General features: G+C 44.8%; 1 protein-coding gene across 1 annotated transcript in view; it reads right to left on the bottom strand.

Moving 5' to 3' along the window:
* The window catches only part of adamtsl3 (ADAMTS-like 3), a 156,507-nt gene that overhangs the window by 2,564 nt on the left and 141,290 nt on the right, over positions 1 to 12,653 (bottom strand). Inside the window, exons 23-28 of the mRNA XM_084041445.1 lie at positions 10,724 to 10,851; positions 10,150 to 10,287; positions 5,318 to 5,500; positions 4,330 to 4,455; positions 3,616 to 3,867; positions 1,452 to 1,644 (exon numbers count right to left, since the gene is read on the bottom strand). Of these exons, the coding sequence (XP_083897571.1) occupies positions 1,452 to 1,644; positions 3,616 to 3,867; positions 4,330 to 4,455; positions 5,318 to 5,500; positions 10,150 to 10,287; positions 10,724 to 10,851 (1,020 nt within the window). The remainder of the gene's footprint in view (positions 1 to 1,451; positions 1,645 to 3,615; positions 3,868 to 4,329; positions 4,456 to 5,317; positions 5,501 to 10,149; positions 10,288 to 10,723; positions 10,852 to 12,653) is intronic.

The raw sequence follows: 12,653 nt of genomic DNA, 5'->3' as shown, positions 1-12,653 counted from the left end.
ATTTTTGCTATTATTGACATTATTTTTGGAAAGTGAAAGTGAAAGTGGATTAGTGTGTCTGTGGGTTTTATAAATATTGAAGCAATGAAGTCCAATTGGATATAGGCAGTAGACAGGACTTCCCTTGGAAGTGCCTTGTAAAGCTGAATGACTGATTCCCCATCAGATTCTTTCACAGGGGTCAGTGAAATGCATCTGCTTTAGTAAGACAAGCCTCGCTCATTCATGAACATATCGACTGAGAGTTGTACTAACTGCAGTATGCCTTTATCCTTTGTCCATCTGCTGAAGTAGTTGGTGGACTTGGAAGAGCAATGCTGTTATGGAATACACCTGTTTATTAGACCACATCTGTGTGTGTGTGTGTGTGTGTGTGTGTGTGTGTGTGTGTGTGTGTGTGTGTGTGTGTGTGTGCGTGTGCGTGTGCGTGTGCGTGTGCGTGTGTGTGTGTGTTTCTTGACTTTTCTTTGACTTGCAGTAGGTCAACAACAGAAAAGAGCCGTATTGCGAACGCTCTGAGACAGAACCTAATGTGATGCTGTGAAGTCACTTTGTGTGGTTGTGTGTGTCTATGTGCAAATGCACATGTGTGTGTGTCTGACCACATGGTAGTAATAAACCAATGTTTTTTGGCACAGGCACGCTGTAGCAGAATGCACATTTTTTTGAAAGATGTTTTTATTAAAAAAGAAAAGTAAAGTTTGGATTTGGAGTTGATACTGTATGTGCAGCTCCAAAATGAGCTTACATTTCGGAAGTGTTTCTGTGCATACTATGCATCACCATTGTGCTGGTTGAAGAAGCGCATGTGATACATTGAAATAAATCTGTCTGTCTACTGTAAGTAAAACCTGGCTTTCTCCCATCATTTCCGCTGAGCAAGCAGTTAGCGACAAGTTAGGAAAAGAATCCCCTTTAGCTGGAAGAAACCTCGAACAGAACCAGGCTCTGTGTAGCATGAACGAAAGAACAACAACTGTACCATCTCACGTTTAACACACTACTTCTACAATACAAATACACTACATCAACTTCTCATCTGCTCTCCAAATAGTGCCTACACAGTCTGTGCCACCCACACAGTAAAATCACAGTGTTAATTTAACTCAGAATAATGCACAAATGGAAATAAATGGGCTCGTAGGGTTCATTTGAATCCATTTGTGCACCCTTTGGAGTAAGCTCACATGGACCCGTAAGGGTCCATGTGGGCTTTTGGGGGGCTTTTGGGGTTAAATTAAACTGTAGGGGTCAATTCCGTTTACCCTTCCAGATTTTCCACACTCTTCGGAGTTAAATCAACACTAAGGATTGTACTTTACTAGTATTCATGCTAATGGCGAGGAATTTGTGAGGGTTTAGGGTTAGCCAGGTCCGGCGGAAAGGGTGTGATAATAGCATCGTCTCGGCTGGCATATTACTTTGCTTTCAGTAAAGTGATAAAATTATACCTGGGGGGACAATCCTGCACATTGCAGGCCACTGGGGCAGAGACAGGCCTGGGTAGATGGTGACACATGGTGGGGAGGACGTCATGTTCTTCAGGGTTGACACAGCGTATCCTCTGAAAGTGTGTCCCTTTGGCCCCACAGGAAGTGCTGCATGTGGTCCAGTCTCCAAAGCGCCATACAAACTCTGTGATAACTAACACATTTGTGAAGAAAGTATGAAAAGCTTTCTTTCTTTTTCTTAAAATAAACAATTAAGAGGGAAATGCAAATACGTCAGTGTTTACCATAATAGGAACTGCAAACGTACACGCAGATTAAAGAGTATTACATACCAAATGGAGGAGGAGAATGTCTCCAATGTGAGAGGGCAGACAGGTATTTAGCATTCTGAGCACCTTACATGAATGTACTAAACAGCCCGAGGTGAAATCAATAGTGCTGACAGAACTGCTGTATAATAATAACACCTAAAAACAGTGAAGTTCAATATCACCCAGCGGGATGAATTAACAATATGGAAAGCATCAATTTAATCATTTAGCAGATGAAGCGAACACCACATTGAGACCATAACCACATATTTGACCAGCACTTGTCTAGCACCCCCCCCCCCTATTATCTTTGTAGTCCAGGAAGTTTGCTGGGTTCTTATTGACTCAGCTTACCCTTAACTTTTTAAAGGGGTTAGCATCTATCTCCCATGTCTCTCGCTGTCTCTCTTTACCATGTTCTCTCTCTCTCTCTCTCTCTCTCTCTCTCTCTCTCTGTTTTACTCTCACCCCATTTTTCCCTGTCTCTTACCCCTCCCTCCATCCTTTGCTCTCTCCCTCTGCCGTAGAATTCAGAGTTCGGGGAGCCCTGCTCTGGTTCAGTACACAACAAGGACAGCGAGAGGTCCCTAACTAGAACAAGTATGAGCTTTCACAGAGGTCTGGTGCTGAAGCAGAACTGAAGTTCACTGCCATGCCAGAGACTCTGCAAGGCTCTGCTTGGTGCAGCTTCTATTACCCCAACGCTCCCCCTCCCTCTCTTACCCTCCCCTTCTCTCTCTGACACTGACCCAATTTCCTCTCAGAAAAACAAAAACAAAAAAACTAAACTGGAGCCATTAGTCGATAATCACTGCTGATATTAACGCTTATTCCTCTGTCATTCAAAATCCCCCCACACCCCGTCCAGGTTCCCTGTCTGAAGCCCAAAACCTACAGTGTATGACATGCAATTTTGTGGGGGACTTGAAGTGGTACAAATTTCTAATTGGGGTCCAGTGATGGTAACCAGGTGTGCCTACAGTCCACATACTACATAAACACACACGCCGATCAAACTTGAAAGGACAATGACCATCATGAGCTGGGTCACCCAGTTGGGAGGAGGTAACAGAGGACTAAGAGGACTCTAACATGAAAATGGTCTAAGTAGACAATAAGGGCCTTGTGTGTCCACGTCCCGCCCAGGGTGACGCAGCCAGCAAACTGCAGCCGCTAACTAGAAAAGTGTGCTCCTCGGAGGACAGGTCTCCACCAGGCTGGGTTGCCTACCCAGGGCCCGCAAACTTTGGTCATAGCCATCTGAAAATTCTACAGTCATACATCTTGATCACATGACCCCAGAGATAATGTGTACCTATTTGTGTGAGTTTTGGACAAAATGTGAGTATTGTGTGAGTATTGTAAAAAAAAATGTTTTGCAAAATTCTGCCTCCTGGTGGCACTATAACAGGCCGACGTGAAAAATGTAGGGTAGAGGTTCTGCTCTCGCTTCCAGGGAGTGTGTGTGCACAGTTTCATCACAGTTTCACCACCCGTATTGAAAACGTGAAAACGTATTCTCGGCCACGCCTTCAGCCCGAGACAAGAAGACATGTTCTTTGACAATTTTGACAACAGTCACTCTGAGTGACACACACTCAAAAATACACTCGAAAAACAATCAGGTACACAGCAATTGTGTCAAAGGACACCTGGGTACGTACTTTATGTGTGCAATGCATGCACGTGTACAGTATGTGAGAAAAAAGTGCGCGCGCACACACACACACACACACACACACACACACACACACACACACACACACACACACACACACACACACACACACACACACACACACACACACACACACAACACACACACACACACACACACACACACACACACTCACCTTCACTGCGGACATATATCCAAGCAGACAGTATCTGCATGTTGCCACTGACGAAGGTGCGGCATCGATAACGACCTGAGAACTTCCCTTGGAGTGTGTTGACCTCCAGGACGCGACCTTTCACCAGCATTCTGTACTGTAGGTCCCCACCCTCATGTCCATGGCCCTGGCCTGGTCCTGAGGGCTCCTTCAGAGTCTGGTTCTGGAAGTCCCAGTGGACCGGCATCCTGTGGTCAGGAATCACTGGACACCCTGAGAGGAGAGACACAGGAAGACAGGCCACGATTTATTACCACTGATTTGTAAAGGAATTCAATGTAGAATTCTTCCCAGTATAAGTGTGATGGACGTGTATGTGTGTGTATTGCTTGTTTGTACAGTATGTGTATGTACGTTTGTGTGTGTGTGTGTGTGTGCGTGCGTGCGTGCGTGCGTGCGTGCGTGCGTGCGTGCGTGCGTGCGTGCGTGCGTGCGTGCGTGCGTGCGTGTATGTATGTATGTATGTATGTATGCATGCATGTATGTATGCATGTATGTGTATGTACCGTATTTTCCGCACTATAAGGCGCATCTGAGTATAAGGCGCACCTTCAATAAATGTATTATTTTCATATATAGGGCGCACCGCATTATAAGGCGCATCCGCACTATAAGGCGCACTGACGGTGCGCCTTATAGTGCGGAAAATACGGTAAGTTTGTGTGGTGTACATACCTATACGCAGGATATCTCCAGATCTGACGATCACACTGGTGCCACTGCGTGAAGCCATTAGGACCCTCCTCCTGCTTAGCTCCTGGGAGACTGGCATTACCCTGCCTGTTTGAGCTGGGTACTGACCTACACACACACACACACACACACACACACACACACACACACACACACACACACACACACACACACACACACACACACACACACACACACACACACACACACACACACACAGCTCATATCGTTTGTATAACTGTGACCCTCATTAGCCAAAGTCACCAGAATGAATCAGACAACCGTAAAAACAAACAAAGAAAGAACGCAAGAAAGAAAGAAACAAGAAATAAAATAAGGCATTCATTTATGAAAACACAAAAAGATTAAATATGGACATGAAGGTTTCTGTCCGACAGCAGCGATATGTTCCTCCTGATGCAGACAGGAGAAAAGTGATTGAGGCTGACCATGCACAGTAACATCACCAGTGTTAGTTTTTAGAATTTAAAAATACTGAGGATTTTACTGTGCATGGTGTTAGCCAGACTGAAGTGTGTCTGTGTGTCTGTGCGTGTGTGTGTGAGAGAGAGAGAGAGAGAGAGAGAGAGAGAGAGAGAGAGAGAGAGAGAGAGAGAGAGAGAGAGAGAGAGAGAGAGAGAGAGAGAGACATTGGGCGTGCCTTGGAATATCATTTTGGATAATGGTTTAGACCACCATGCTCTGGCTAGTAATACAGCCAGCTCTTCTCAAAGTGTGTGCTTGTGTGTACACAGACTTGACTCTGATGTGCGTGCGTGCGTGCGTGCGTGCGTGCGTGCGTGCGTGCGTGCGTGCGTGCGTGCGTGCGTGCGTGCGTGCGTGCGTGCGTACGTGCGTGCGTGCGTACGTGCGTGCGAGAGAGAGAGAGAGAGAGAGAGAGAGAGAGAGAGAGAGAGAGAGAGAGAGAGAGAGAGAGAGAGAGAGAGAGAGAGGGAATTAGTGAACATACCGTGAACGTGCAGCACAGTGGAGGCAGTGGACTTCCCTATGGGGTTGGTAGCTGTGCATGCATAGGTGCCTTGGTTCTGGAGACTGACGTTTGTCAGCCACAGGGAGCCGGACGGCAGAGAGACAGAGTTGGCATCCAACCCACCCTTCCTCCTCTGCCAAGACACTGTGGGCTGGGGAATACCTGCAAAGAAAGAAAGAAAGAAAGAAAGAGAAAGCATACAGGATGTATTAATCCCATGGGAAATTCAGAGAGGGAGTATGTGTGGGTGGGGGGAGTTAGAGTGAGAGATGAAGAGGAGAGGAGAGGCAAAGAAAGAAAGAAAGAAAGAAAGAAAGAAAGAAAGTGTGATCAACTGTGATAGAGGACACTATAAAACAGAGAGAGAGATAGAGAATGAAAGGAATAAAGATTGATGTATGTACGGAGGAAACAAAAGACAGACAGGGAGGGATATTAACTAGGACTCCCAATTTACTTCCATCCTCCTCAAAAGCAACATCCTCCATAGTAAATGTCAACGCCTGTATGAAAGCTTGACTTGAGCTTGGTATCGATTACCAAGACAAGACATACATCCACACACAGACCTCCTCACTCATCCCATCGTGGGTGATGAAAGTGGCTCATGAAATAAAATGATTTGTGATGGTTGCCAGAAGTTGCATTAAGGGACATAGTGTTGTGTGTACATACCTGTGTGACAGACACAGATACAGAAAGAGAAATACTCCACGGAGCGCATATCTCCACCAGAATGGGTTGCCTAGCCAGGGCTGTGGAAGTCGTGAAGGAAGCTACGGGGGAAACAGCAGTTCTATGAGATACGGTGAAACTTCTCACATTTATGGTGCCCCCTATGGGCAAGTTAAAGTTGCTCGGGAGTAATACCTCCATCAAACCGATTGAAGACTTGATTGATCTCATTGGCCCGCTCACTGGTCCCTGACGCTGCAGTAGCTGAACTGTACCCCATAACCCCGCACACACACACACACACACACACACACACACACACACACACACACACACACACACACACACACACACACACACACACACACACACACACACACACACACACACACACACACACACACACACACACACACACACACACACTTCTCTGGTGGTGTTCTGTTGAAGACAGTTCTCAAGTTCTGCTCTATAGCTGTCTTTAGCCCTAGTCATCATGGCTAATTTCACCTCGTCCACTGCCTTTACCCCATCATGATCCCCAGCCCTTAAGGCACTCTTCTTCCTCTTAAGGAAGGCAATGATTTCCTGGTTCATCCAGGGTTGTTTTTTTTTTTATTTTTTTAAGTGACACACGCTCTCAGAGAAACAGATGTTACACGAGGGAGGTGCTGAAAAGATGAGAGAAAAAACTAAACAAAAACTAGAGGCAGATGCCACCAAATATTTTTATATAAAAGACGCAGATGTTTGCTGCTGCTAGTAGTGCTGCTGCCATTTCTGTACCCGAAAATGTACCTCCCCACCAAGCCCCCAGAACCCAGTGGTTTCATTGAAGCCAAATGGACATGCTGGCCATTCATGGTACTGCAGCTTAAAACGGCCTGGGGCTCCTACACGAACGAGCGAAAACGGTTTCGACCAATGGGCTCGACTCACGAGCTTGCGCACGGGGCTGCACGCTTCGGTGACGCGCAGGAGCCCCAAATAGGCCTCACCCACCACATTTCCCATTCACAACCCGGAAGAAGGGGTTATTTCGGCCCATGCGCTGTGTGAGCAACTCAATGCAAGTGGATGGGAGGGGATATCGGGTGCCCTCTCTATTATTTTGAACTCTATGCTCCCCACTCACCATGTCTGCATCAACAGCAGAGTGAAGCGAAGCAGGCAGACTGGCCATGCTCTAGTCTGCACCTCCAGGCAGACTCAGAGTCAGTTTCTAGCGCAAATCAGATAAGGTTTAGATAAGTCTGTTGTAGGTATAGCTATGGGTCTAACAGATCGTCATGCCCATTCATCAGTCCGTTGCCCCAAAAGGGGACTGATGAAAAAATCTACCACTTTGCTTTGCAGACTTGGGCCTCAGGGCCTGAGAGTGTGGGCGGACTGTACAAAACTTGACCCCCCCACCTTTGAAATCAAAGATACATCCTTTCCTTGTACATGTGTATCACATGATTCCAGAGACGCCTCCCAGCCTTCCCGCCTGGCAGAGATAATAAGCAATGATTTAGGCGATGTGCAATGCATTTGTTAATAATTAATAATACATCATGTAGTATTATAACTAGCATACGGATTCAAATGCAAATGCAATTTGAACTTTGAACTTGGCTGGTGCAGCCATCAGTGATATCTTTTCTCTCTGCTAAATATATACTGTATACAGTATAATGAATATACTGTGTGTGTGTGTGTGTGTGTGTGTGTGTGTGTGTGTGTGCGTGTGTGTGTGTGTGTGTGTGTGTGTGTGTGTGTGTGTGTGTGTGTGTGTGTGTGTGTGTGTGTGTGTGTGTGTGTGTGTGTGTGTGTGTGTGTGTGTGTGTGTGTCAGGAGTCTCAGGACCACGGCCAGGTCACTCTGACTCAGACATAACCATAAACAAACCTGATACACCCATATATAGGCAGGACCACGGCCACGGCACTCTAACTCAGACATAACCATAAACAAACCCAATAAAAACATATATAGGCATGTCACTATGACTCAGACATAACCATAAACAAATCCGATACACCCATAAATAGGCATGTCACTATGACTCAGACATAACCATAAACAAACCTGATACGCCCATATATAGGCATGTCACTATGACTCAGACATAACCATAAACGAACCCGATACGCCAATATAGAGGCATGTATGGAGACCCGGTTGTCCAGAGCCACAGATCTGACCACTATGCCCATATATGGTCATTTGCATATATGGGACCGGCCAACTTCAAACTCAGCACGCGCAGCGCCAAGGACTCGAGGGAGTGCGGTGCCCGCCATCGAGTAGTTCGGATATCCAGTTGTCCAGAACCACCGATCCAACCAATATGCCCATATATGGGCATTCCAATCTATGGGCATATACTGATGTCATCAGGGATCTCCATATATGGGCATAAAAGGGATAATGACCAACAGATACAGATATCTCCATATATGGGCATAAAAGGGACACAGGTAGACAGATAGAAACAGACATCTCCATAAATGGGAACAAAAGGGACTCAGACAGACGGGTACAACGGGTACTCTGACAAAGCCCCTTTATGACTCAAATCATAATTGGTCGGATCGGTGGTGCAACGTAGGTGTGAGGTCCACATAGCGGCCCGAATTCTAGTCTATTGCAGTATATAAAATATACATATATATATATATACTGTATGTGTTTATATTAGGGGTGTGCCGATATATCGTCCGACGATAAAATATCGTTTTGGAAAAAAAAAAATATATATATTTTTTTGGGGGGGTTTTGTTTTGTTGCAATAATAATAATGCAAAAACAGAAGTATTTGTTTGCATTTGCTTCCCCCCCCCCCCATATATTTTCATAAGCTCCCCCCCCCCCCCATATATTTTCATAAGCTTCCCCCCCATATATTTTCATAATAAAAAAGTGCCATGTATCGTATCGTATCGATGTCGTGAGCCCAATATCGTATCGTTTCATGAAATTAGCGTATCGGCACACCCCTAGTTTATATGTACTGTGCTTTACCACAAATTGCTTCTCTTGAGGACATTAAGGTTTTCAAATAGCCCGGGTTATACTTCATTGCATGATGGTGTTGCGTGCCAAACATAGCCGATCTACAAGCCCACAACTCATAGCATCAACGAGGCAATGTGGTAGTGCAGATCAGCTATGTTCACTTTGCAACCCCTTCGTACGACAAAGCAGAAATCAGGCACAAGACTGAGCCACAGGTTGCTTAACACTGACAGGTGCTGATGCATGAGGACTGAATCCAATAAGGAATCCTTCAGAGGTCTGTTTGGGATCTCGGCCCAATCCTCTCAGCTCCAACCTACTTGATCAAGGTTATTGGGCACATATTTGGCTGATGGGTAGTCAGCAATGGCAATATGACTGAGTGAAAAAGTACACTGAGAGTCAATTTAACCCTGAGAGAGTACAAATGGAACATTTTGTACACTCTCCGAGATACAAATGAATAAATGAACACTGAGGATTTTACTGTAAAAGTGTCTCCCTTCCCTCAGCAACTAAAACTGAAATGTCCTTGAACGTGGCATTTAATTTCCCATTGAGGCCCCAGTGGGAGAAGACTTGGGTTGTACTGTTTGTACTGTGTGGAGCAATGCACTGCTTAAATAAATCACCCTTCCTTCCTAAAATACTGTATATACACCCTGAAATAACCAAAGTGTGGAATTCCAGTGTATGGCATTCAAGCCAATTTGTAATGACGAGTGATTCGAACTGATGACTGGGATGTCAAATGACCCAGCAAGCCTGGCTGACAAATTAAACCACTAAAGACCTGGATAGCATGTTTGTTTTCCTCACCATTACTCCTCAGCTAACCGAACCTCTCTGCATCTCAACACCATTTGGGAGGACCAAACTAGAATGCAGCAAACCAGGCTTCATAGGATACAGATGAGATTCATTGATTTTTTGTTGTGCGTCACAGCAATTCAATGTGTGGGCCACATTCATTGCACACGAGACAAACATAGCACTTAAACAAGTCTCCTAAATTCAAATTCTAAGGGTTATTTACTGATCTGACATACTGGCGTGCACACCAAACCAAGTGTTTTAACAGATTTGTTGTTGATGTTGTTTGTTTTTCATCCAAATAGAAATGCTACAATACCTACCAGTTACAGGGCAGTCCAGAGTGATGTTGACTCCAGGGCGGACAGTGACCTGGCCTCCGACTACAGCCCTCAGGCTCCGGCCCGCTACCACGCCCTGATCCGACACGTTCCTCCACGACACCACAATGGAGGGTGGTTCTGGGGATTCACACAAGAATAGAAAATACCTTAGACACTGAAGTAGAAGAAAAATGAAGGTGAAACTCAATGTATGCTGTAGGCTTTGCAGAATTTTCCTCGAGACACAGAACACACAAGGAAGTAACAGTACATATACAGTAAGTTGTTCACACAGATAGATAGACCTTTATTGTTCATGTGGGGGAAATTCAGTCGCCAGAGGCAACAGAGCAGTTAAGTTACAGCTACAGAGTAAGAAAAATACTGTCAATCAATAATGAACAACAGTATACTGTAGTATACACCTACCTGTATACAATAGCCTGCACAATGCAGAACAAAACAAAAGGTCACAGTGTCATCACAGTATCCTGCATGTACCCCTGCACAAGAATCCAGGAGAAATTGGCAAAGTGGCTCTTTAACGTACAGTATGAGAGGACAAAATACCCACCAGCCACTAGTATGTGAGATGCCTCGCTGTCAGAGCCATGTGTGTTGGTCGACGTGCACCTGTACAGGCCTCTGTCCTCTGCCGTGGGCTTTGAAATGTGTAGTGCTCCAGAGCTGTCCCACCATATCCTAGACACAGATGGAAAACAACATGTAAATGGTCTGCATATCTATAGCGCCTTTATCCAAAGAGGTTTCACAATGTCTGTTACATTCCCCCATACATTCATTCACCAACAGCAGAAGCAACCATGGTAGGTGTTAGGGTTTCGGTGTCGTGCTCAAGGACACTTCGTCACAAAGCCAGGAGGAGTCACTAGAATGGAGCTGCTACGGAATGAATTATGTTCCTTATTGACTGCAGGTTGTAGTAACTATAATATAACAAGACGCATCTCACTTGCTCTTCCAGACAGTCACAAAAATCTACCACACAAACCCTTCCTTTTTCTCTACAAGAAGTCATCTTAAATTCTACCTGTTTGTGAATAACTACGCTCTTTTTAAACATTAGATTTGAAGGCTGCTATGCGGTACAAGTGTGTGTGCATGCAAACGTGCTGTATAGCCTGTTCTATAAAAAGATGAAGGTAACTAATCAAGTGAAACAACTCTGGTCTGCTGTACCAGTAACTGGCCTAAGAATGGACTGGAGAAATAATTGTATTTCCTAAATATGGGTCAGACTTGACAATAAACACTTAATTGCTTTATTGGTCCATTTCTCTCTCTCTCTCGCTCTCTCTCTCTCTCTCTCTCTCTCTCTCTCTCTCTCTCTCTCTCTCTCTCTCTCTCTCTCTCTCTCTCTCTCTCTCTCTGGCATAAAAATAGCAAAGGCAACTACTGTAAACAACTATATGGGAGCCTACTGTGGATAAAGGGTCAATTTAAAAACTAGGTAAAATCAGGGCATAGGAAAAAAAGGCCCAAGAATAACTAAAACTGTGCTGTTGGGTGACCAAAATCTGATGAACAGAAGTCCTAATCTAAGGTGAAACATTTTGGTATGGGCTGGGTGCAACTTTTTAAACCTGTAAAAATCTTATGTAAGCTGGTGGCATTTCTTCCAGCTCCTCGTTAGAGAAGCACAGTGCTATCTGCAGGAAGGCTAATGGCCCAAACGTGTTAGCCAGATTAAAGGTTTTGCATCTGAGCCCTTTTTATCTTGCATCGTTATTTTGGAGTGCCGCTGTTTTTTTCACTTAGGTGGTTCTTTTTTTAAATTAGTTATCTCTACAGCTGAGCATCCACCGCTCAAATGGCACACAGAGGAAGTGCACCTGCTCTACAGTATATCTCCGATGTTTTGTAGTGTATTTGTATTGTTTTGTATAGACCCCTTAACAGACGACGTCACACTGATGAGAACCAGTATGCGTGCAACCAGTATGCGCACAATGAAAATCAGGTCTCGCTAGGACGCGCCTCACTAGCCAACACACAAGAGGGGGTTGGGGTGTGCTGAAACCAGCGCACCCCGAAACAACTGGTTGGAAATTGATTGCGTGAAACAATCACCTGTGCGTCCAGTCTAAATGTTAGTAAACAAATAATTGGTCTATATAGTATGTAAAATATGTTTTACTGATGAATTGAGTACAATGGACCACAATGGAAAGAAGCCCCAGGAGCCTTTTGTATTATCCTTTTACCATAACCGTTGACTGTACTACCTGTACTGTTAATAATCATGTTAATAAAGTATTCAATCAATCAAAACTAGAAAGATGCACTAACTCTGCAGGCTAAATGCCACCCTTTGCCTTTACCTTAGTCACATACACGGTCTAGGAGACTGGCACATTCACAGCACCTGGACCGAGTAATATTTCTTGATAAAGTGTACTGAAGTAACACATCTTAAGCTACTGCTCTTTCATTTCTTTCTATCTGAGGATGTGTGAATTATTTAGTAAAGTCAAGCCAATATT

This window comes from Gymnoscopelus microlampas (assembly GCF_963454915.1).
Source record: "Gymnoscopelus microlampas genome assembly, chromosome: 1".
In the NCBI taxonomy this organism is placed as follows: domain Eukaryota; kingdom Metazoa; phylum Chordata; class Actinopteri; order Myctophiformes; family Myctophidae; genus Gymnoscopelus; species Gymnoscopelus microlampas.
Note: the sequence above shows the minus strand (reverse complement) of the source record. Positions and strands in the feature narration are given on the sequence as shown.